Source organism: Colletotrichum graminicola, assembly GCF_000149035.1.
Source record: "Colletotrichum graminicola M1.001 genomic scaffold supercont1.26, whole genome shotgun sequence".
Lineage (NCBI taxonomy): Eukaryota > Fungi > Ascomycota > Sordariomycetes > Glomerellales > Glomerellaceae > Colletotrichum > Colletotrichum graminicola.
The window spans coordinates 188,991-213,160 of NW_007361030.1; the positions used below are offsets into that span (position 1 = coordinate 188,991).

The following is a 24,170-nucleotide window of genomic DNA, read 5'->3' on the forward strand; positions in this document are numbered from 1 at the left end:
GTTAGCTAAAGGGACGTTCGGCCGTTTCAATAAGTGCTCCATCCTGTTTCCGTCCCTCTTGAAATATTGGTATAATGTCACCAACCAAAAATAACCAAAACAATCCTTATGAACAAATAACACCCTTTACCAATAAACAGCCTTGCTCCGTCTTGGTCCACATTGATCCAGGGTCTCGCGCAAACACCATATCGGGCGTGGTTTCTACGAAGCCTTTTCGACTGCGGCAAACGCCTCTGCGAAACCAGGCTCCTTCCTGGTCTCGGCCCATATCCTATCCTTGAGCCCGGTTCCCTCAGAGGTGTACATGACCGACGGCCACCTGCGCACCGGTTAGCATCCGAGAGCGACAGCCTTTCATATTCACAAAGACGACGAGACTTACGGCTTGATCACACCGTCCGACGTAAAGCTTCCATGGCTTTCTTTCCCCTTGACGATGGCGGCGTCGAGGTAGCTCCGGGCGCCCACCTCGACGCTGCGCCCCAGCGTCTTCTTGATCAGACCCGTGAAAAAGCTCTCGCTCGCGGGCTTGACAATGTTGGTGCCACCGGTGAGGCCGGAGCTGGACAGGTTAACGATGACCTCGTTGGGGTCGAGAATGGTGGCGAGCTTGGCGACGAAGAGCTGGCCGAGGAACTTGGACTGCTCGTAGTTCTTGTCCGACTCCCAGAGCCTCTGGTTGTCGGCGGGCTTGAACATGGACCCCGTCACCATGTCCTCCTCGGGGGTGTGCCAGTAGGACAGGTCGGAGCTGACAAGGACGAGGCGCGCGGGCTCGTCCTTGGGCCTCTTCTCCCTCATAGCGGGCAGCAGGAGGAGGGCAAGCAGGACGGTCGACAGGTAGTTGACCTGTAGCATCAGCTCATGACCCTCGCGAGCGCGGATGTACGACTGGGCGACGACGGCGGCGTTGAGGATGGCGATGTCGATGCGGGAGAGTTCCTTCTTGCAGCGGGCGGCAAAGTCCCGCACGCTCTCGTACGACTCCATCTCGAGATGCCAGACCTGAATCTGGGCCATGGGGAACTCCCTCCGCAGGCCCTCGGCAAGGGCCTCGCCCTTTGCTGTGTTCCGGACGCCCATAACGAGGTGGCCGAGCGAGCGCTCCAGGAACTGGCGGCTGGCTTCCAGTCCAAGGCCACTGCTGGCGCCGGTCATGATGAGAGTGCAGTCGGAGAGGTCGAACTGATCCGGGATCTCGGCCGGGGTGACGACGGCCTGGCGGTAGAGAAACGAGAGCGGGTTGGCTTCCCAGACGGCCTGGCTGGCCAGATCGTTTGACATGTTGGGCGATTGCGATAGAATTCACACACACACACACACACACAGCTACTCTGGCTGCTTTGAAAGGGATTGATTGATCCTAGAGATAGCGTATGATGACGGGGCACCGTTGACGGATGATATAGTCGTCCAATTGGTTGGGCAAGAAATATGGAGATGGAAACATCAAACAGCGATCGTCAAGTTGCCCAGGCCCCTGGTCGCGACATTCTGTTTGTACAAGGCTGGAGGGGGAAGCAGGGGCGGGGGGAGGGCATCCAGCGGTTTTTGATGTCATGAAGCGGGCAAAAGTGTCGCAGAAACATTTGACTTTGGACCGGGGTTCCCCCACGGGGGGCGCTGTGCGCACCGAGGACCGAGCGGCCGAGGTTGAGACGCACTAGTGCCTCCGAGAGGACCGGGGGGGGGAGGACGACGATATGCTCGGGCTTGGGATTGGGCGCTCAGGTTATCGATTGCTGCCGACGAGTGCAACGCCGAGCGTGGCGTACATCGCATCGCATCGCATCACGACAATGTGTTGGACGTTGGCACATGAGGGGGCGTTTCGTCAAAAAGAAAGACCACGAGTGGCATCAAGGGGGTTTGTTCGTAGGGGTCCATGACGATCAGTGTGAGAGGTCTAAGAAAAGAAGCAGATGTGTTAGTGAGCATTCGATGGTTGGGAGGAACATACAATGTATATTTAGCATAGCACACCGGAGGATGGACGAACCTACGGTACGTAAGGGTAGGGATGGGATAGGATGGGATAGGATGGGATACTGTCGACATTAACGGATGGCCCTCACCTCTCTTCTTGGCATCGGCAGAGACGATTGACGATTGATCATCCAGCCACTCTCTGCATCGGTCGAGGGAGCAGCATTTTCTGCCGGAGGAATAGGTATACCACGGTGTTGTTGTTTCAGTGGGTGTGATGCGACGAGTCAGTCATCGTGTTGAGGTAATCAAGATAAGGTGGTGGGGTGTAGGATGTATGGATGGAGTAGGGAGAAAGGGAGAGAGAGGAACACACACACACACACACACCGGTGTCACACCTTGTCTACACCGAGGCGGGGTCTCGGTGAGGAGGGGCAGAATTCTGAGGTGAAGGCCTGCTGACTCAGCTTAGCATGCTGAGTCAGCAGGAGAGGGGCAGGGAGATGTGGGGGGGATGTGGGATGGAGACTCGGACGTCGTTTCGCCTTTTTGTCCCAGACAGACAGACAGACAGACAGACAGATTGACAGATACCACACCACACCACTCACCGAGGATACACCACCATCGATTCCGGCCTCGGTTCCCTGTTCTCGCCTCTCTTCCGGCCGAACGCTCCCTGCTCCGACAAGGGGAAGACTCCGACCCTTCCGTCCCTCTCCGTCCCCCTTCTCTCTCTCTCTCCTCCTCCGTCCTATTGCAAACTCTCCCGTTCTTCTCTTTGTCACTCTCCCTCCCTCCCCACGCGCATATACTCGCCGCTCTTTGTCTCCACCCACGAAGAGACCCCCCTCTCGTCTTCCCGTCCCGAACTCCCGGCCCTCCACCGCCGCTATTCCGCTCCTACACACACAGAGACACACACAATGTCCGGCCTTGACGCGCCCGAGATCGCCGCGGCTTACGATGCTGTCCGCTCCGACAAGGACGAGACCAATTGGCTTCTCATCTCGTATGCCAGCGCTGTCGGCAACAAGCTGACCCTCACCAAGACGGGCACCGGCGGCATCGCCGAGCTGGCCAAGGAGCTCGACGACTCTCAGGTCCAATACGCCTACGTGCGCGTCGAGTACGCCAACGACGCCGAGAGCAAGCGCGTCAAATTCGCCTTCGTCATCTGGATCGGCGAGTCCACAAAGATCATGCGCAAGGCCCGCGTCAGTATCGAGAGCAGCGAGGTCAAGAGGGTCCTGCCCCACCACAGCATCACCGTCAACGCCAGCGACAAGGCCGACCTCGACGAAGACGACATCATCAAGCGGTTACGCAAGGCCGGTGGCGCCGACTACAACGGCGGCCGCGGCTAGACGGCCCGTCCGTCCTTCCGTCACCGCCTCCCGACATCTTCGCACCATTGGCAAACAACGAAAGAGAGACCTATATAAATAAATAAGCAAAGCAAAAAATAGAGAGAAAGAGATGCACGGACGGCGGGGAGCTTACAATTCGTTGGGGCACGGCGGCGTTTGAGCAACGAGCACTTATACGGCATCTGGCCGGCCAGAGGCGCTTGGGGGGGAAGCGAAACATGCATACACCTTTTTTATAACTACAGCATACATTTTGGATAAATATATTCGCGCCCGTCTTGGGCATTCGGCGCAAGCTGAGCCGAGCTCACTGAGGCAGCCTATCATACAGGCGTCTGTCCGCTCAAATCGCATCGAGGCTCCTGTGAAGCACTCTTCTTGACTTGTCCGTAAAGTGTCAATTGTACGGTGGGTGTCCATCTGTATTCGACAAGATCGATTCATCTCATGGGGCAAGTTGAGAGGAGCATTATTTCTTCCAAAAGTAAAGGGTATTGCTACTCGTGTTTTGCTTGACAGTCCAAAAAGTCGGTCCTTGAAAATAGCCACACAAGACTAGACACAACCGATGTTCTGGTCAGCAACGATGCGTACAAGTTCTCAAAGCAGATACAAACCATGAGCAACGATTCCTTCCATGCCTGAGAGGTGCATTTGATTACTCCGCCGTGTTGAAGTTGATGCACACAGTCCCAATGGACTCGTCGCCGCGTATAGATCTTTCCACCACGCCATATCATCCGGAGAAGTCATTGCGAAGTCGATCAATCACGAACTAAACCCATACAGCAAAACAATCGAACAGAAGGTCCCTTATCATAAGGCTATGAGCCGATCGTACTGTACACTAAAAGTATTAGCTGGCAACGTGTGCAGCATTGTTCGTTTACGTAGAGGAGCGACGACTTCAACAGTTGCAGATGATTATAATCTATATCATAGACCCGTCCTGACGCTTCATTCATTCTCCATGCATGAGCAGCAAATCATCCCGAGTTGGCAATCCCCTTGGAAACCTCCAACAGTATGTGTCTCTGTTGGACGCGATGGTTTCTGCAATATCCCCAATGTTCCCTTCCCAGAAGACTTGGACACTCTGTTTGTCCTTTCACTCCAACACCTCCGAGCTGTTCCTTGCCTCATGATCGACCATCACTTCGCCTTTCCCTCGCATGCTTGTCTAAAGTTTCCCACTGTCAAGCAAGGGGACGAGGAAAACAAAGACACATGTTGACCGCCATCCATCGCTAATCTGATTGATTACATTCATCAGTCTTCTCTCTATTGTTTCAGAGTGATACGATGTTTGCTCCTCTCCCCCCTCCCTCTCGCTGCTCTTCTCTTCACTTCACCATGCGCCGGCATCGCCCACGTCTGCGATGATTTATCCTTCCCGTTTCACCATCAAAATTCTTCAGGTTCTGTCTGCTTTACTCATACACTTTGTCTCACTCTCTCATACATCGTAAGTTTCTACATGCTACAAATTGGCCACAAAAGACCAGAGCAAGCGTCGAGATGGCCACCCGCACGCCTTCGTTGAAGCCCTTGCTTCGCGGTGTACTCCATCTCATCGTCTTCGCTCTCTTGGTCGAGACCAGCCAGGCTCGAGGTAGAGGTGAGCGTCCACCGTAGACATGATTCGTTTCAGCCATCTGACTGTTTGCATCTCACCCCAGATCCCAAGAAGCGAGACGAAAGGTCTCAAGCTCTGAATCCTATCGTCACAACCGACGTGGCAACGCTCTCGCTTTCAGCCTCCGAGCGCGGAAAAGAACGGGTCGTCACCAGCATCATCACCACCCATATCCTCGTCACCCTGCCATACGATGCCTCAGAACTCCCTTCCTCTCTCACGCACCAGCCTGTCACTTCCTCTACCTTGAATGGCCTCCCCACGATCAGAGACCCCGAGAATAGTTCCAAACAGTCCTGGAACACGACTTTCATCAACACTGTTGGGTCTGCTAGCCTTATAAAACAGAGCGCCTCCTCTGGCGACTCACCGGGCAGCTCATCTTTCACCTCGCTCCAGGAAAACAGGTCGACTGGAGCGCGGAGCACCTCCTTCAGCGTCCCCAACGGGGGCGCTCCGTCTTCGTCTCCTCTCGACTCTGCGCAGGGAGGCCAGCCAAAGAGCGGAGAGAATGAGTCCTCCACTTCTGCCATGCAGGCATCTTTGTCCGAAGGTGGCACAGCCCAGACCTCTCGTGTTACCACAATCCCTGGTCAAGCCGCAACCTCAAGCGCCAACTCTCAGGCAGTCGGACTCCCCTCTGGCAGCACCCAAGTGACGGGAAACGATCCGTTCTTTTCTTCTTCCGCCGCTGAAGATTCGACCATCGCCGATCCGTCTCCCACATCTGTTTCCGATTCTCATGGTACTAATCACGATGTGCGAACCCCATCCATGTCCCTTTCCATGTCTGGCGGAGCAAGTACCCATGAGCCACCAACTACTACCACTGGCGAAGGTCAGCAGTCGTCAAAGTCTTCCGAGGTTTCAGAGGTCAACCAAGACAAGTCAACAAAGACTCCAGAAGACAACGACAATAACAAGCCAACCACGGCCTCTCCTGGTAGCACACGCATCAGCAGTGCAACGTCGAGCAGCGCAGCCTCGCCCGCTGGACAGTCTGTGTCTTCGACATCGACTGCTGGGCCCGGAAGCACTTATTCAAGCGGCCCTATCTCTACGGCCTCGCCCACCTCGTCCGATACCCTAGAGTATGCCACCGTACCCATGTTCGCCACATCAAAACCTCCCGAGGGTATCGATCCCACGACCATCGTCACCTGGACTTCCACCGAGCTCACCAAGACGACGACCCGTGATGGCATCGCCTGGCCCACAATCTTTCCTGTGTGGTTCTGCGGTGGCGGGCAGCTACTCTGCCCGCCCAAGTGTCTGATTCCCTTCCTCTCCTGCGGCGGCCTGAACCTCCCAGGGCCTCGTGGGTTCCCCTGGGCCAAGGTATACTCTATCTTCTAGACAATGCCACCAGACAGACCGCTTCAGACTAACGCGGCCGCACAGCCTCCAGCACACAAACCAAGGGGTAAGCCTCGCAAGGTCAGGCCTGACGACCCTACCGACCCCGAGGAGCCGGAAGACGAACCTGAGAAGAGCCCAACGTCCGCGGCTTCATCAGAAGCCTCCTGCACCGCGACCACAACCATCTCACCCAATTGTGACCAGCACTGCTTCGTCCGCCCCGTGACAACTTCCGGGTCGACGACAAGCTTCACCACCACCTGCGACACGGCCACCTGCAAGCCGACCGTCGTCTGCAGCAAGACCCTCGACACCACGACAACGACGACCTTCACCACACACTCGGCCACGCCGGCCCCGGCGGAGCACTTCTGCGGCGACAGGGAATCTCCATGCCTGAACTGCGCAGCCAAACCGGGAGGCAAAGGCCTCATCGCCCGCCAGCACGGCTTCACCCCCCGGACCCCGGCCTCCTCGACGGGCCCAAAGGCCTCACGCGCCCCGAAGACTGGCCCGAGGGCCCCCAGAACTGGTGGGACCGCATGTGGAGGTATGTCTACCACTACTGCGACGGCCTCACGGCGCCGCGCCTCACCCTCGACGGCGAGCGCCTCGAGATGGGCTACTCGACCATGCACGCCGACGTCTTCGGCGACCGGCCGCTCGCCGGCGCCACCGGCCCCTTTTGGGGCTGCAGCGGCGTCATCATCGTCACCAAGAGGGGCATCTACACGAGCCACGTGTGGGAGATACCCAACTTCCACAAGGGCACCCACAAGCCCACCGCCTTGGACTGGGACGCCGAGTTCGACGAGGGCATCCTGCAGTTCCTCAAGCGCGGGTCCGGCGACCGCATCGGCGGCTACAAGGGCATCGACCAGCTGCGGCGCGAGACCGACATCTTTGACAACATCGCCCAGGACACCCTGGCCGTCATCCTCCACGTGCCCTCCTCCATGACCTTCGCCGGCACCTCCCAGATCCCCCCCAACTACGGCGGGTTCGAGCCAAGGCACGACCGGCTCGTGGGCCGGTGGGCCGACTTCATCGCCGACGACCTCGGATTCCCGCGCGACAAGATCCGGAAGAACATCTACGTCAAGGGGCCCTCGTACTGGCCGGCCTACGCCCAGGAGCGGAACCCGCTCAGTCCCATGGACATGTACTCGCCGCCGTACGGCCTCCTGCACTGGCAGTACCACCCGGCCCACGTCATCTCGACGACGGCCGACGGCGCCGAGGTCCGCAAGCCCACGATCCGCGTCTGGTACGAGAAGTTCCTGGTCTTTGAGGAGTCTTGGTGTCCTCCTGGTGCCGTCGCGGCCCGGGACGACAAGAGCGCGGGGTCGTGCCCGATGCCTGCTGCCCCGGGGCATTCCTCGCCCGCGGCTTCGGGTGGTTCGGCCTCCGCCTCGGGATCCGCTTCTACGCCCGCTTTGATGTCTGTTTCTGCGTCCCCTTCGGCTTCCGTTTCTACCTCCGCCTCAATTGGCCGAGGGTCATCTTCTGCAGGCTCCTCTAGAACCAGGGATCCAAGCAGCGGCGTCTCCAAGAGTGTATCCCCGAGCACACCTTCGCTCCGTTCATCTACCCCGTCTTCCCGCCAGGCAGCGGCATCTTCGTCCAAGCTCAAGATCACAGACTGGCGTCCTGCCACTCCTGGAGTGATAGTCACCAGCCGGACCAAGCCCACCTCAACCGTACTAGCAGATGACCCTGGCCCCGAGCCAGGCATCCCGGATATACCCAGAATCGTATTCGGTAGGAGGTCCAAGCCCCTCCCTGGCTCCGGCCCCGGTCACGCCCCTTCAAAGCGTCTCGTTCAAATTTCCCAAGAAATAGCCTTCGGCGGCGACAAGGCCAACCACACGGCCGTCGTCACCGTCTACGACATGTCCGGAAACAGCGAGACGGTCCTCGCCAGCGAGCGCGACAGCAAGGGTGGAGGGCCCGTCGACCTGCCCAGTCTGCTGACGGTCAAGGACCAGCACGGCGGCAGGCTTGACGTCAGGTTCATGAGCGAGATGCAGCAGATCGAGCTCGAATCCAACAGACGAGGTAGAACCGAGAGGTGGACTCTGACGAGCATCCAGGACGTGAAGAACCCGGACAAGGCTTATTGCCAAGTCCGCGGCGTCACTACAGGCAAGGTAAGACACTGTTTTGGTCTTCGCCTACCGACGATGCCACGTTGCGATGTATAGCTGACATTGATGTTTCTTAGGGCGTTCTAAAGCGGTCTGTAGACTGCTTTTACAACACCTGATCGACGCGCATATGGAGGCAAGTATAGGTATGTCTGTTCTTGAGAGAGGCGGGGGCAATGACAACGAGGGCATCTCAAATGAACGAGAACGAGTAACTTGCAAGGAAATAGGTTACACGAGCTTGGCTTGGCTATTTTCGGATCTATTGAAAGTCTGATGCGGGGAAACATTGGTTGTTGCACATATCCCATGCATGCGGTGTGCCTTGTTTGCCGACCACACATGTACATATATTGATTTCATCAACCATTCATATATAGCTTTGGGAGGCAGGACTGCGACACCTAGTTGAGTGTCTCGCGTTCTACAACGTAAAGCCCCAATGTCGCTTCCCGGTCTTGTACCACCCCCCCCAGAGAGGAGTTACGTACATCCCAGAGACCTTGGATACTTTCATAGAGAGCCCTTTGTTCCACCGGCACCGGTTTAACTACAAAGCACTTCGTTTCAGTGAGGTGCAGTAACGAATGCCTCGTCTAGCAATCTGACCATCTTTAAAAGTTGGCGGTCCTAAGTGTGCCATTTCCTCTTGTTACTCATCATGATACTATCATACAATCAACTCAAGTCATGCTATCCTATGCCCCCCCCCGCATGAAACCTCGACGACGCAATGCAGACAGTGTGTATACGTCTAGTTCTCCTCCTCCATGCCGTCTCGGAGAATCTCAATTTGCTTCTTGATCTCCACCCACAGCACCAGCTTCTTCAAGTCCTCGTCCTCGGAAGCGTCGACCACCCCGAGCCAGTCGTCCTCGAGCTGCTCCGTGAGGGCCTGAACACTGTCGCGCCTGCCCTGCTGATGCGAACGGCGCGCGATGGCCAGCAGGGCGGCGACGAAGGCCTCCTGGATGTAGGCGAAGCTGAACTTGTCCGTGATCTTGGCGATGGCCTCGCACAGCTTGTCGGGGAAGACGATCTCCTCGTTGGCCCGGAGCTTCTTCTGCCAGAAGCGACAGTAGGCGATGCGCTGCTCGAGGTTCGGGTCCGGGAACAGGTACTTCCGGTCGAATCGAGATGGACGTTTCTACCACGTGTTAGTCAAGGTGCTTCTCTGCAACGGCCGGCCGCCGGATTGTAATACTCACGGAAATGCCGGGGTCGAGGCGGTCCAGATGGTTCGTGCTGCCAATGATGAAGATGCCGTCGTTGGACTTGAGACCGTCCATCTCGTTGAGGAAGTAGCTCCTGACGTTCTCGGACACGATCGTATCAAGGTCCTCAAAAACAAGGTAGCAAGGCGCGTACTCCCGCGCCTTGCCGAAGACCTGCTTGATGGAGTACTCGGGTCCCATGTATGAGACGAGCGTCCGCACGTACAGCGTAGGGATGTTCATCTGGTGGAGCATGTTCATGGTGGCCTTGATCGAGATGGTCTTGCCGTTGCCTGGGGGTCCGTAGTAGATCAGGCCGCGCTTCCAAGGCACCTTGAGGTTCTGGTAGGTGTCCCTGGAGTTGAAGAATGACAGATGGTCATCGATGACGGCCTTTTTCATGTCTTGGTCGAGAATAACACTGTCCCAGGAGGCATTCCGGAAGCTCTCAAAGAGCTCGCGGCTCTTTTGCCAGTAGCCCTCGTCAAAAACCCAGACCTCATCATGAAGATCACTGCTCCACTTGCCGGCGGCCAGGACAAGCTGATCAATATGATAGGTCTCGGGGGCGAGGATATAGTAGTTCTTGACCGGGTAAGGGACCGTTCCGTCGCGGCCATCAATCAGATAGACGATGAACTCATGGCCCTGCCACTTGTACAGGTACTTGCCAAACTTGGTTGTGCTGGCCAGCCCACCTTGCTCTCCGTCGAGACGCCGGGCTGGAGCTAGGTAGATAAGCCATTCGATCGATGAGGGGAGGTTGGTGCCTTTGTCCTCGATAAGCTCGCAGCTAGCGTGCCCGGCTCGAGCGAACCCAAGCAGGTTACAATCGTTGAAGCCAACGGCCTCGGGCACAACGACCAGCTCGAGATGGGGGTATTGCTCCTTGAGAGCTTTGAACACTAAAGCATCGGTGTTGACGCGCTTCGCGCTCGAGTGCTTAAAGTACTCCTTCGTAACGCTGTCGCCGTTGCCCGGTTCGGAATCTCGAGTCGTCGTGCGAGGAGGGTTAGAGCTCGTGTGGGGATTGGTGCGGCGGGACAAGCGCTCGACGGCGATAGCAAGCTCCGGGCTCTGAAACCCGTCAGGGTTCCAGATGTCGTGAGGAGGCATGGGTAGAGGAGGCATCTTGGCTTCTGCTTGTAGGAATCGAGGCGTCTTCTGGCCGACCTTTGATGATATAGGGTGAGATGAGATGAAGTCAAGAGGGCTGCAGAGCTAGGATAAGCTGAGATGCGGGGAAGGCGATCTCGCCTCAGGTTGTCAGTGATAACTGAGCTTACCTACCTACTTGACTGCCTGGCCTCGCACAGAGTGGCGCTTATAGGTTTCAGCTGGTGACTAAAGATGGACGAATACATACATGGTACTCCGTACAGAGTATGGTGAAGCGAAAGGATACGAGGGACGAGTGGGAGCGAGAGCCGTGCCGTTGTCCCTGAGCAGTGATGACGTTGCGCCATTCGTCAATCCTCGGGACAAAAGAGCTAGGGGTAGCTGCTGCGCCACCATTTGTCTTCGTCAGCCAGGGTGTCCTTGGGCGTCATGGGGTCTTGCAACCATTTTGGCGCAGAGAGCCGGCCGAAGGGCCGACGGGCCATCTACCTACTGTAGACTTATCGGATGCTACCGGGCTCTGCATCCTTCCCTTATCCGAGTTGGGTTTGACTCAACTCAAAGTGCCAAACATAAATCAAAGACAGCATGGTGAAAGAAAGGCGATGGAATAAGAGGCGCCGTACCATGCTGCAAAGCTCTGTTGTACTGTATCGATTCGAAGCAGCTTGTAGTTAGGAGTTTAGTCGTTCGTTCCGTCAAAGGTCAGATACATATTAGACACTTGGGAGATGGAGTCGTCGTGGTCGTGGTCATGGTCGTCGGAGTCGGGGCATCCACCCACTGAAACACATGGAGATCCGTATCTACAGGTTAATAGGCCAATCAAAGCTTGCGGCATCTCGTTGCATGAAAGCACGTGTGTAAAACCGGATATTGATACGAGGATTGTTGCCATCCTTTATCATCATCAAGGTTGCTTCTAAGAAGACATTTTGAATGCCGCAGAGTAGTCGTCAGTCGACAGTATATGTACCCTCTTCGTTCAATTACAAAAGTTGTTAGCGGATCCCTTGACCGTCATCTATGCTGCTTGTTACACGGAGCATCAGTCTGACAGGAGAGCGACGACAATGGATAAGTACTTAGGTCCAGTTGCTAGGCCAGAGAGACTGGTAGTATCGTCCATCCCGTCTTTGGCTTCATTTGAGGAGACCACACAGACGGTATGTCATCAGGCGTCTTTCGCCAAGAAGTTCTCTACGTCTATGGATTCCTATTCAAACTTAAGAGATCACTTGGATAGATGCAAATAAAAAATCGCTGGCTTCTTCTCACATCGAATGTTCGATGCTGATAGATCACTAGCTCCCAAGTTGAAGCCAATGGGGGGAGGGGGGGCCGACTGTCAGGTCGATTCTTTGTTTACCAACCCCCAACAATTAAGGTTCATCACACCTCAAAACTAGCTTTTACCAGTTGCCACTCATCGGTTCTAGTGGCTGCACCAGAGATTGGCGAGGCAATGCTGGCGTCCGTGATCGCTCCTGAGATGGCAGTGACATGCTGTCCACATATCTGCCTCGGCTACGTGTTCATTGCAGGTGGCTTCCACAATCATGACCTCGATGCCGAAGGATCAATGCAGCCGTTGCGCCGGTCTTCAATGCGAGATAGCCGACAAGGAACAGAGCCCTCGATGGAAGTATCAATGGGTTAAACCCTCTTATCACGAGCAAGAAGAGAAAAGGCAAAAAAAGAAAAGAGAAAAGAAAAAAAGAAAAAAGAAGAAAAAAGAAGAAAAAAAAACGGATCAAAATGGCACAAATATCATCGCTTGAACGTCTTTTCTGTGCTCGCAAGTGAGGCAGAGACACGCGCCAGAGATTGTGTATCAAGAAAAGTAATCATCGGGGTGCCACAACAATGAGTGCGTATCGAATCACACACCCAAAATAAGTTCACGGTTCACCTAAACATCGAGGTATGGGTGGCCCAGAACCTTGGCGACTGTAACCCCCAGGCGCACTGTCGAGTTTCACTGCAGACATCATAAGCATGAGCGGGCCGTCGGTGTGAGACAACGCATGCTCGAACATACGTATATCCAGTCGAAGTGGTCGGCGCCCTTTGGGAATATTCACCGGGTTCTGCCGATCTATACCTAGTAGATCTACTACAACTCTGCATCAGCAACTCTGCATCAGGCCAGTGTCAGCGAACACACCCCAGACGAGCAATCTAAAGTCAATACAAGTCTCCCACATGATTAGTCAAGAAGGCCGACTTTTATCAAACAGCATAAGCAGACTTCGGCACAAAGACCAACATGACACTCAGTAGGGTGGCGTCGACATACGTGGCTTGCTGATTAGATCATGAGGGTCGGGGCTGTCGTCGGACCCCCAAAGCTCCGGGCATTAGCAACAACCGCACATGCAGTGAGACATCAGCCAATTAAGATCTGCGGGCCGGCTCAAGCTATTAGTTTACTAAAATAGCGAGTGCATGTACCTCAGTGAAGCGTTTTTTTTTTTTGGATATGAAAGCCGTGCACCCTCTCATCACATCAAGCTTATACGTGATTCTAGGCCGGCAGCCGGGTTCCTCAACGCTATCCTGACGCTTCTCAAACAAAATGGAGTTGCCAGATTACCCTCCCAAGGTTGACATCAAGACCCAGATCTACGAGCAGCCGCCAGTCACAGCCAATGCGCTATCAAGCTGGGACGATTTGGACGTAGATGAGATCGCTCACAGCGTTGTGACGGAGCTATCCGCTGCTCTACAGCAGAAACGTCACCGAGACGTGGAGAACGTCTTTGCTACCTCGTCCGCGCACTGGAAGGACACCTTAGCCTTGACGGCTCATCTCAGAACATTCAAAGGCAGGCAGACCATTGCATCGGCATTGCTAGAGTTGCACGACCAACGAAAAGTTGGCCATCTTCAATTTCACAGCGGGCAAGTTGTGACGGCGACTGAAGACCTGGTAAGGCTGCTGCTACCTTGTTATGCCTACCATGCTGCTAACATATGATAGAAATGGCTAAACTGCAGCTTCGGTTTTACGACCGGGTCACCACGAGCGTTATGCCGAGGAAGCATGATGCTAGTCCCGGAAGTTCAGGGACCCGATCATTGCCAGTGGAAGATATGGTCCATGAGTACATGGCTCAAGGAGTGGGAGGAATACCCGGAAGATGAGGCCCTACTGAGGGTCCCCTCTAATCAAATCACCGAAGATGACTGCATCTACACCGATGTGCTAGTCATTGGCGGTGGCAATGCGTGAGTATCCTTTCTATTCGCCAAGATGCGCGACGTATATTAACATGCGAATATCCAGGGGTATCGTTCTAGCTGGCCGCTTGAAGGCTTTGAACGTTGACTTTGTCGTCATTGACCGAAATAAACAGGCGGGGGAAAACTGGTCGCAGCGATACGACTGCATGCGCTTTCATGTCTACAAATCCTTTTGTGAGATGCCATATCTCCGTAAGTGAGCCCCATGTGCTTGTCGAAGCGTTGGCCTTGAAGTATCACATGATTTGACCCAAACTTCCGCCGGATGCTTTCAGCTATCCAGCTCCAAGACTTTCCACGTCGCCTTAAGGGGCTGGTGAACCACGCCGTCGTAAAACAACTAACAAGTCAACAGCGTATCCACAGTCATCCAACGATGGCCTTACCCGGGACCAGCTGGCCGCACAGGTTCGAGCTTTTGCCCACGAGTTCGACCTAGAACGTCGCGTTCTTCGCAACACAACGGTGACTGCTACGACGTACAATGCAACCACCAAAACCTGGAGGGTGGAGCTGAAAATTGGACAGAGACGAAGATATCTGGAATGCGCATGCTTGGTCCTCGCGACTGGTGCTGGGTTCTCCGGCGCTGCACCTCTGCCGGACCTACCAGGGCGGGAGCAGTTCAAAGGTCCTAACATGCATTCTGGGAGCTTTCGTAACGCCAGAGAGCTTGTGGCAGACGGCGCCAAGGTGAGTCTCACATGGCAGTATTGCTACGTGTAGTAGAAACAGGTGTTGTGCTGACACCCCCTGCAAGTCTGTGGTCATCATTGGTTCTGCCAATACCGCATTCGACGTGATGACGGACTGCCATGACTCTGGCCTCCAGACTACTATGGTGCAAAGATCAGAGACTTATGTCATCCCAATGCACTACTTTACTCATCCCTTGGGGTTAGGGGCATACGACGTTATGCCGACCCAAGACGCGGACCCGATTGTCCATGGAAGCCCGCTGGCCGTTGGTGGAAATGTGCTTCGGCTGGTCCACCGAATGCTAGCCCAGGCAGAGCCGTAAGCATCGTTCTCCCAGCTCATCATCTAACTGTACTAATTTTGTCCATCGACAGTCATCGATACGATGAGGTAAGGAAGGCAGGGCTGAGAGTCCAAGACTCCTTGACGGGTGATCTAATCATCAATCTCGTGGATCGCTGCGGGGGCCACTTTGTGGATATGGGTAAAGGCATCGAACTCATCTCGAAGAAGAAGGTTGGCATCCGCTCCGGGGTAGTGCCCAAAGCCTACACGTCCGAAGGATTGTTGTTGTCGGACGGCAGCACGCTGGAAACCGACGCCGTTGTGTGGTGCACTGGTTTTGGCGACCTTGACGGCAGGAAAAGACTTTCGAGCGAGCTTGGAGCTGGATATGAAGCCATCGCCAGCAAGCTGGAGCCAACGTGGGGGTCAGACGCCGAAGGTGAGGTCCGCGGGCTTTGGAAACGACACGCAGGAGTCGACAACCTCTGGATGTTCGCCGGCGGAACTGGGCAGCACAGATGGTTCTCCAAGGTGATCGCTCAACAGATCAAAGGAGTCCTAGAAGGCTTTTTGCCAGACGCCTACCGGCGAACACCGCAACCTCATATTGCAGACCACTCCCCGAGCAAAGGTATATTGGTTTCAAACTTGTAAGGTTCCAACTTAGCTCGGGACAAGAACGAAGATTTTTGAGACTTGTCGTTCTTTGCATAGATTTTCGAGTAATTTGTTCAAACTACATACTGGATTGAAAATACCAGTCCCATCTCTCTGCGCCGCAACCATTTCCGTAGCTTGAGGTGCGTCAAAATGTGAGCTATCGCCTTTCTGGAAGGCGATGCCTAAGATTAAATGAGAGACCCAAATGCTTGGTGGCAGCAATGTGTAGCACCTATCTCTGTCAGATTTCACAAACGACTCATTGTTTTATTGATTTATGTGCTCTAACGCGCACTTTGGCCACTCATGCCGAAATCCCCTTGAGCAAACCCAAACATGTCCTTGAATTGCCTGCAGCCAAGCTGCATGGTTTATGTTGGATCAATCGAGAGTGGTCGCAAATACAGACCACTCCAGCAAACAGGATTAAAGACGTTAGTTATCTAGGCGCAGTGCTAGTTCTACTTCTTCAATTCTAGTTCTGGGTATTCTACTCCTAAATGACGCCTATGACATGCTATTATGTGATATTTCTTCAACCTCTGCCACTATTACCACTACAACTTTCATATTCAGTCGGCTCTAACCCTGTAATTCCCATGTCCTCTGGCCTGGAGCCTCATGGACTTTGCCATCATTGACGCCGGCAGGATAGATATATCTGTCCATAGGGGTCCCCTTTGTGCTTCCATCTGTTGAGAGGCAGCTGATTTCGTTGCTCAGCCTCTTGCGCTTGTTACGATGTATCAGAAATCCGACGAGCATGAGGATGCCCATCAATGCGGCGGAACCAATGGCGACCCCTGCTACGGCGCCAGAAGAAAGCCCTGTAGAAGAGCCATTGCTGGCACTTTGTGTGCTTGTCGTAGCTGAAGCTTGATTTGCAGAGGTTCCCGTTTCTGTTGTTGTTGGCGTTGTCATCGTCATAGGTGGACTAGAAGCTGCCGTAGAGATTGGAGGTGATGTCGACGCTACCTGTGATGGACACTGATTAGATTTGGTCTAGTCTTTGAAGGAAAACAAACGCAACTTACTGAAATCATCTTAATTCCCCACGCCTCCAAACCCTCATCTGTAAACGGTGTCCGCGTTATCGGCTCTTCTGTTGGAGCAGCAATGCCAAGATCGGTAATCAACCCGGTCCACACAGCGCCACGAGTCGCTGTTGCGTGGCAGCCGTATTCATGATCTCTGCACATGAACGAAAATGCATTGCCAGTGACACTATATGTAGTCGTCAACCCAAGTTCCGATGTATTTGCTCATCGGCGGCCTGAAATGCAGTCCAGGGCTCCTTGAACAAAAGAACAAGCGGACCGACGAACCTTGGACAGCATGTAACACTGCTGACGGGCTTTCCCGACCTATCGGGCCCGGCAGTAGCACAGGTACGGGTGTAGCCCGTGGGACAATCACCGTCGGTTCAATAGGGCACGTTGATGGTGAACGATGGGGGCATGCAATCTCCTTTGGGTGTATTGCCATCCAGTACGGGTGTAGGCGTCCCGTACAGGTTGCTAAAGAAGCCGTCGCCGAGCAGGACTCGGTAGTAAAGCGTGCTGGCGAAGCAGGTGGTCGGGGCGGTCCATGATGACGGGATTGTCGGTAAAGCGTCTATGTCAAAAGTGGTCGTCATGACTGGATGTGTAAGTCCTGGCCTTTGTTGCCTCTTATTCTGACATAAAATTGACTTCAGGACGAAATGGTTTGACAGAGCGAATAGTCAAATGTGTTTGAAGAGCTGTGGGCATATCGTGCCGCAGAAGTATGAAGACGGGTGGAAGCACTCGAACATGTTGGCTTTACATCAAAAACTTATGTCCGTCTAGGGTGTATTTCGCCATTCCCCAAGTTCCAACGCCGTCTCCTGCCCCGGTTCAGCAGGCCCTGACAGTACATACATACACATGCCCCTGTGAATATCGTAGCAGAAAGAGCGACAGCTCTTGGAGATAGTTTCAACGGCATATGGAGAGGGGCTTCGACAAGGGTCTGTGTTCCAGCCTAACCTGCTTGGTCGCCATCACCAACGCTTTACGGGCCAACATACCAATTGTGTCCGGCTACTCAAGGCTGAGTCTCCACATGTGATACTAGCAATTTTCCTTATTGGCTACGATTGTCAACCGGCCAAGAGTGACCGGGCATCCATGCTGGCTGTATTGGGCTAAACCAATCCAAAGGCTAGGGTTACTCTTGGGGCGGTTGACATCTACACCTTACCCAATCTTGCAGTATTGACCAGCGGTGTATTTTGGAACCCGCATGTATGTCTGGGCACAGGGACATTAGGTGGCATGTTTATATTTGTTTGTCGCGGGAGGTGTGCAATGTGCCTGACGGCATAGTTGGCGACGGTGAGCTGATCTGGTGGCCTCCCTCTATCCGTACATGTCTCTTTATTGTACCAAGATGAATGTTTGCCCATGACCCCTGCCATTTATTCTGTTGGAAGTGTTCTGTCGCGACTCACCAGTCTTCTGGCCCCACATGGCTAATGCTTCTTTACAAAACGGGCGGCGAGGTATGGAGGCGCGATCCTTATCCTAAGACCCAGTTCGTCCCTTGCATTCGTCTGTCCCAGATGTGTTTCTCCCTTTCGACGGTCCGTACATAATCCCGTATACTTGGTTTCTCCCTTGTCTCGGCTCCCACAACCCTGAGGAAAATAGCTGAGCTTGTTATGTTTCTTTGATTTCCTTTTTTAATCCTGCTTGCCCCTCCCCGCTGGGCTCGACAGGCTCGGGCCATTCATTTTCTTCTTGACACGACGTCGACAATAACCCCATCTCGTCGTCCTGGCGAGCGTCTTTCGCAATCTTCCCGTTAGCGCGTGACGGCCTGAGCTTTTCCTACCAGCTCGCTGGCAACAATGTTAGAAAAAGTCATCTACAACAACTCGCGGAGGCGGTATCAGCCACGCTTGTGGGTGGGCATCAACCTGATCCTGCTGTTAATATTCTTGCTTTACGGCACCTCTGGCAGCATCAACCAACGTCTGTTTAACAACAAGTTTACGAGCATAAAGAGCCCTCGCCCATGGGAGCACAACTCTACGCCATCAGAGTGGATGAAGGCGCGCCCTGATCACCTCATCCCTCCCAAGATCTGGCAAATTGTTTTGCCCAAGGGGGGCAAAAATGCTCACAATGCAGTTGACTCAGACATTTTGAAAGAAACAGCAACATGGCTGGCTAAGAACCAGGATTACACATAGTAAGGGTTCCATCTTCTGTTGCTAGAGCCTCAAAGCATTGGACTTCATTGAGATTAGACTTATCAACTCTTTTCTAGCACGCTTGTGGGTGAAAAAGGTGGTAGAGATTTTGTTTCCCGCAATTTCAACCACACCATTCTTTCAATCTACGACTCACTCCCTAACGTTGGGATGAAATCTGATCTCCTTCGCTACCTTCTCCTGGACATTGAGGGTGGCGTTTATTCCGATACTGATACTGTTGCTCTGAAGCCAGTTGATGACTGGATTCCCGAAGAGTTTCGGAACCGGACACGGCTTATTGTTGGTATTGAATTTGATCAACGTGACGGGGTCAGTTGGGCCGACATATCACACCGGGTACAATTTTGTCAGTGGACTATTGCTGCATCGCCAGGTCATCCTGTCTTCCAAAAGATGGTAGCCCGTGTGGTACGGTCATGGGAAGACATGGTCAATCTGCACGGTCCGGCATGGGAGGCATCAAGTTTCGAGGTTATGAACACGACAGGTCCAGCAGCATGGACAGATGCGGTCTGGGAATATCTGCAAGAGACCGATAACACCTTGACAGCCCTGAGGAACCTGTCATATATGGGTTCGCCAAGATTATATGGCGACGCCTTGGTTCTACCCATCGATGGATTTGGCATGGGGCAGCTACATTCAGCTAGTACCAACGATGGAAGCATCCCTGATGGAGCATTGATCAAACACTTATTTGGGGGTTCTTGGAGAGGGGAATAGCGTATCTGTAGGATGTATGACGGAGTACAGTCACGTGTAAAAAGTGAGGGTGACATATTATAGGGTGAGAACTGTTAGTATGCCAGAAGGGATGGATGTGTGGATGGTGGAAACTAGCACGCTGACCACTTAGCATGAATAGTATCAATTATATAATAGGTAAGTAGACAGGTCAGAGTACCCAGCATCATTATTATTATCTAACTGACGGATTTATGTCTAGCTCCTATCTGTTTACTGTGCAAGCAACCTGCTCGCTTTGCTCACCATCCTGACCCTGCTCGCTGACGGCGGGTAATCTAGCCGCACCTGAGACGCATAGTGGATGTACTGTATCGAGGTCATCGACGCCCTCGCGAGCCCCAGTGCAGAAAGAAGTACCTATAGTTCTCGCAACAAGTTGGCGGTTGCTTTCCTCACCCTGAGTAGAAGAGGGGGCCGAAATGGCATGAGAGCTCGTGAGACCGAAAACACGGGGAAACGTAAGTAACGATTGGATCGTAACCTCGAAAGTTGGTTTGCGCTAATTCATCCGTTGTCGCCATTGATCGAAAGCTTGGGGCAACCTCGCGCGTCTTGCTGGCCCGCGTATGGTGCCGCTGTCGGGCTGTTTCAGTCAAAGTCATCATAGCTTTTTGGGAGGGGCAGCAAGAAGGTGGATATTACGGTGTGAAAACAGCTGCTTTAATACGATAACGGTAGGTGTAGTCCCAGACGTCCAAGCTGTGTCAATGATTGGTCAAGGTCTTCGAGCTTGATACAACCAGCAGCAGTCCAAGGGTTGACAACGGTCTTTAGACCTAGAACCTGCACATATGCAGCCTCTGCTATGATATGCAGACATGCGGTAGACTAAGGGCGTATACACCAGTCAGCCCACAGCACGCGCTTTTCCGTGGTACCGGGCCCTCACCACCGCCCGCTTTGCGAAGCACATAGCGAGTGCCTCACTAAGCCCATCATGCCGGTCTGACTAAGTACACCATGCCTACAAGACATGCCGAACACCACGTCATCAGGGTCGGGCACCTGCAAAAGGATAGGGCCAATTACATGTCCTTTATTCGCCAGAAACAGGTTTGACGATAGGAAGCTATTAACCGAATATGCAGGCCTTACGAGGGGGCGTCGGCTCAACAAGAATTGGGTTTGGGCGCCGTAGCTTGTGTATGTCTGTGGAGACGTCAAGACTTTGCCCATCTCCTCTTCGGCAATAGGGATCATCGGATGTCTGGTCCCAAGTGAGGTCTGATTTAAGTGTTGACGACCCCTCAGTTGGGGTCAGTTACCGAATCTCCCCCTCTCTTTCATCCGCACCATTTCATCGACGCCCAACGCTCCACTGTAAAGCAACAACAAATCTAGCTTACAAACAGAACCAGCTATCCCATAGCTGTCAACTATGAAGACCACTAACCGCTCTGATGAGTGGAAGATTGAACAGGGCCTTTCAGGGGCCGTACTCCCGGTCCTCGACATGACGGGCCCCGAGACCAAGGCCCTACCTCCTCAGACCTTCGGGCCACCTACCAAGGATGAAAAGGCGCTCGCTGAGATTGGCAACCAAGAGAAGCTCTTTGCTGCCGAGCGTAAGGGCTGGGTTGGGTAAGTTGCTCGCTGTGGATAAATAGTAGTGACTGAGCTGGGTGGAGGGGGGGGGGGGGGGGTGGGCGTGGGGATTAAGCATATGTTTGTTGTTCGCGACTGATCCGAATCGGCTACGTCAGTTACGTTGAATGGGAAAACTACCCTGACAAGAAAGCTATCGCGCACAAAATCCTAACGTCTCAGACGTTCCACCCCAACCCGGAGTACCAGCTGGGTCCGATTCCCGCCACCAACCCTGTCCTCCCCGGCACCAACTGGAAAATGTGGCACCACGCCATCGGCGGGGAGCTCACAAAGGTCCCTGACGACTCGTGGGATATTGTCCTGAAGGAGAAGCACCCGGACATGCTCCACTTGCTCCAGTTCCCCTACAACGGAGAGCCGCCCAAGCGGCTGGTGACCGACAAGGAGATCACCCCGAATTCGCTCCACTTTGTCAGGAACCATGGCGGGATCCCCATAATCGACAAGGAGGAGTACAGCTTCCTACTGGACGGCCTCGTCGCGAACCCCCGGTCCTTCACCCTAGACGACATCATGGATGAGTCCAAGTTCCCGCGCTTGGAGAAGACGGTCACGATGCAGTGCTCCGGGACCCGCCGCATCGAGCAGATCCTCAAATATGCCGGCCAGGGCGACGAGGTACCCCAGGCGCCGTGGGCCGAGGGAGCCATCGGGACCGCTCGGTACGTTGGGATCAGCCTCAAGAAAGTCATCAAGGCCTGCGGGGGCTTGGTCGATGGCGCCAAACACCTAGAATTTTACGGCGCCGACACCTACTTCAAGGACAACGAGACGATGAACTACCTCGTCAGCGTCCCGTGGCCCAAGGTAAAGGCGAATGAGGTTATGCTGGCTTGGGAGATGAACGGCGAGGTGTTGCCAAGGATCCACGGCTATCCCCTCCGCATCGTGGTCTTTGGCTACATCGGGGCCAGGAGCGTCAAGTGGCTGTACCGCGTCAAGGCCATCAAGGAGCCCTCGCGAGCTCCCGTGCAGAGCAAGGAGTACCTATACTTCCCGCAACAAGTGGGGAAGCACAACCTCAAGATGACGGACGGTATCCAGATTCAGGAGATGCCCGTCAGCTCAGCTATTATGTCGCCTTGGACCAAGCAGGTCGTCATCCACAACGGCAAGATCCGCTGCAAGGGCTGGGCCTACTCTGGGGGCGGCCGGTGGCCCGAACGCGTCGAACTTTCAGCTGACGGCGGCTTCAACTGGTACACGGTGCCCGTGGAGAACCTCTCCAAGAAGCGCCGCTGGACGTGGCGCACGTGGGAGTTCGATCTCCCCTGCGACGTTGAGGGCTGGATCGAGGTCGTCTGCCGCTGCTGGGACAACTCGCTCAACACTCAGCCCCCCGACGTCCGCACAGCCTGGAACTGGGGCCTGCATGTCACCAGCTCATGCCATCGCATCGCGCTGTACAGCGTCAACAAGACCAAACCGGCAACGAAGGCGCGCCTTGCCGAGTTGGAGGAGAAGGGCATACCCTTTGGCCCAATCACGGTTCCACTGGTGTTCCCGGCGCAATCTTGGGACGAGTACGAGACATACTGGGCAAACCATGATCCCCGTGACGCAGAAGAGGACTAGGCCGTCTCTAGGATCTGGGTTGTCTTTCTCTCCAATCATCGCGGGGTAGTGACAGAGCGTCAGAGTAGTATCGCATGCAGGAGATGTCGTTGAGAGTTACGCCATTCTTCGGCAGGACTTCATGCTCACCAAATCGACAAGCGGAACAATTGGTTTGATGCAATATAGTTTTCTAAATGTAAGGCTGATACGTGATCTATGTGTTGACGACTGTTTGGAGCTGCTCGAACAATCTTGGCTGGAATATGCATTCACATCCATATCCCTGCTCAGACTGTGATGGACGATCGCGCTGCGGCCGCATGATTGAGATATCTGGTACGGATAGGCTGAGCAGTTTGGTATTGATCCCGGAGAGGCCGAAACTCTAATCTGAATATGGCTGTGAACAATTCCTTGATCCATGGAATACGTCCGTAGCAACACACCCCTAAGCAGGGTCAATTCGAGAAAGGTTCAACTGGGACAGCAGTGCGGACTGATGATTGCCAACTGAGATCCAATTTATTTCTCTAACAAGTAATCTACTTCTGTAACTCTATTCTGTTTCTAGGTTGCCCCGACGATGCGAGCAGCGAATAGAGTGGGGGGCTTGAACCAGATACCGGCAATCTGATGGCGGTTCACAGACGGCATTGAACTTAATCCAGGCGAGCCCTACATGACCCTCATCATATAGGTATAATTAACAGCGTGACCGAGAAACGGGATTCTTTGATATCTACTTGACTCAGCCTTGTTTACGTGTTGGATAACCCTACTGCATGAACCGGGGCAGACACTTGTACACATGGTCTGCATGATTCGTGTCCCGCGCATACCGAAAGAAGTGGAGAACGGATACCCGCGGAGCACCGCTCGAAACCAACCCAAGGGCAATTCGTCAAATCCCCAGTCGCGGTCCCCGCGGCCGCTGACATAGACACAGACGTGACGAATCTCACGAGGAGCGGGCCTGCTGTCTACCGTTTACCGAACATTCGTCGTACGTTACTCGTCAGCTCAGCCACCGTCAGACTATTTCCGAGGACACCGACAGAGCACGCAAGGACGGGGCTTGGGCTGGTCAGACAGGGATCGGTGGGCGCCACGGCTCTCCTATTCCACCGAGACACCGTTTCGTAGATCGACTTATCAAAATATCGTCACGGGAGCTTACCTTATATCTCAAGACCTATTTATCTTCAACGCATTACCCCAACCACAAGGCCACAATGCCATCCTTACCGAAAGCTGAACCTCCCGCATCCGCTGAGGACTCAAATTCATCATCAACCCAAGAGAAACGCAGACGAGTCTTCAGCCTGTCCCGCCAGTCGTCGAGAAAAAGCT

General features: G+C 54.1%; 7 protein-coding genes across 7 annotated transcripts; 5 read left to right on the forward strand and 2 right to left on the reverse strand.

The window, feature by feature from the left end:
* Positions 1-204: 204 nt before the first annotated feature.
* GLRG_06859 (retinol dehydrogenase 12) lies at positions 205-1,287 on the reverse strand (the record flags this gene model as incomplete). The annotated part of the gene is made up of 2 exons (XM_008097399.1): positions 205-322; positions 386-1,287. 2 exons carry the CDS (start codon positions 1,285-1,287, stop codon positions 205-207), a joined length of 1,020 nt encoding a protein of 339 aa, XP_008095590.1.
* Positions 1,288-2,858: 1,571 nt separating this feature from the next.
* GLRG_06860 (cofilin/tropomyosin-type actin-binding protein) lies at positions 2,859-3,299 on the forward strand (the record flags this gene model as incomplete). The annotated part of the gene is made up of 1 exon (XM_008097400.1): positions 2,859-3,299. One exon carries the CDS (start codon positions 2,859-2,861, stop codon positions 3,297-3,299), a length of 441 nt encoding a protein of 146 aa, XP_008095591.1.
* A 1,521-nt stretch (positions 3,300-4,820) lies between these two features.
* On the forward strand, positions 4,821-8,563 carry GLRG_06861 (uncharacterized protein; the record flags this gene model as incomplete). The annotated part of the gene is made up of 5 exons (XM_008097401.1): positions 4,821-4,920; positions 4,982-6,276; positions 6,340-6,361; positions 6,502-8,447; positions 8,522-8,563. The coding sequence occupies 5 exons, from the start codon at positions 4,821-4,823 to the stop codon at positions 8,561-8,563; spliced, it is 3,405 nt and encodes a 1,134-aa protein (XP_008095592.1).
* A 635-nt stretch (positions 8,564-9,198) lies between these two features.
* Positions 9,199-10,789, reverse strand: GLRG_06862 (ATPase; the record flags this gene model as incomplete). Its single annotated transcript, XM_008097402.1, has 2 exons — positions 9,199-9,591; positions 9,653-10,789. The coding sequence occupies 2 exons, from the start codon at positions 10,787-10,789 to the stop codon at positions 9,199-9,201; spliced, it is 1,530 nt and encodes a 509-aa protein (XP_008095593.1).
* A 2,566-nt stretch (positions 10,790-13,355) lies between these two features.
* Positions 13,356-15,661, forward strand: GLRG_06863 (uncharacterized protein; the record flags this gene model as incomplete). Its single annotated transcript, XM_008097403.1, has 6 exons — positions 13,356-13,709; positions 13,761-14,008; positions 14,067-14,215; positions 14,379-14,716; positions 14,784-15,040; positions 15,097-15,661. The coding sequence occupies 6 exons, from the start codon at positions 13,356-13,358 to the stop codon at positions 15,659-15,661; spliced, it is 1,911 nt and encodes a 636-aa protein (XP_008095594.1).
* A 3,331-nt stretch (positions 15,662-18,992) lies between these two features.
* On the forward strand, positions 18,993-19,631 carry GLRG_06864 (glycosyltransferase sugar-binding region containing DXD domain-containing protein; the record flags this gene model as incomplete). Its single annotated transcript, XM_008097404.1, has 1 exon — positions 18,993-19,631. A coding segment is annotated over one exon (639 nt), but the record flags the coding sequence as incomplete, so codon positions are not given.
* Positions 19,632-21,033: 1,402 nt separating this feature from the next.
* GLRG_06865 (oxidoreductase molybdopterin binding domain-containing protein) lies at positions 21,034-22,838 on the forward strand (the record flags this gene model as incomplete). Its single annotated transcript, XM_008097405.1, has 2 exons — positions 21,034-21,236; positions 21,359-22,838. 2 exons carry the CDS (start codon positions 21,034-21,036, stop codon positions 22,836-22,838), a joined length of 1,683 nt encoding a protein of 560 aa, XP_008095596.1.
* Positions 22,839-24,170: the final 1,332 nt, after the last annotated feature.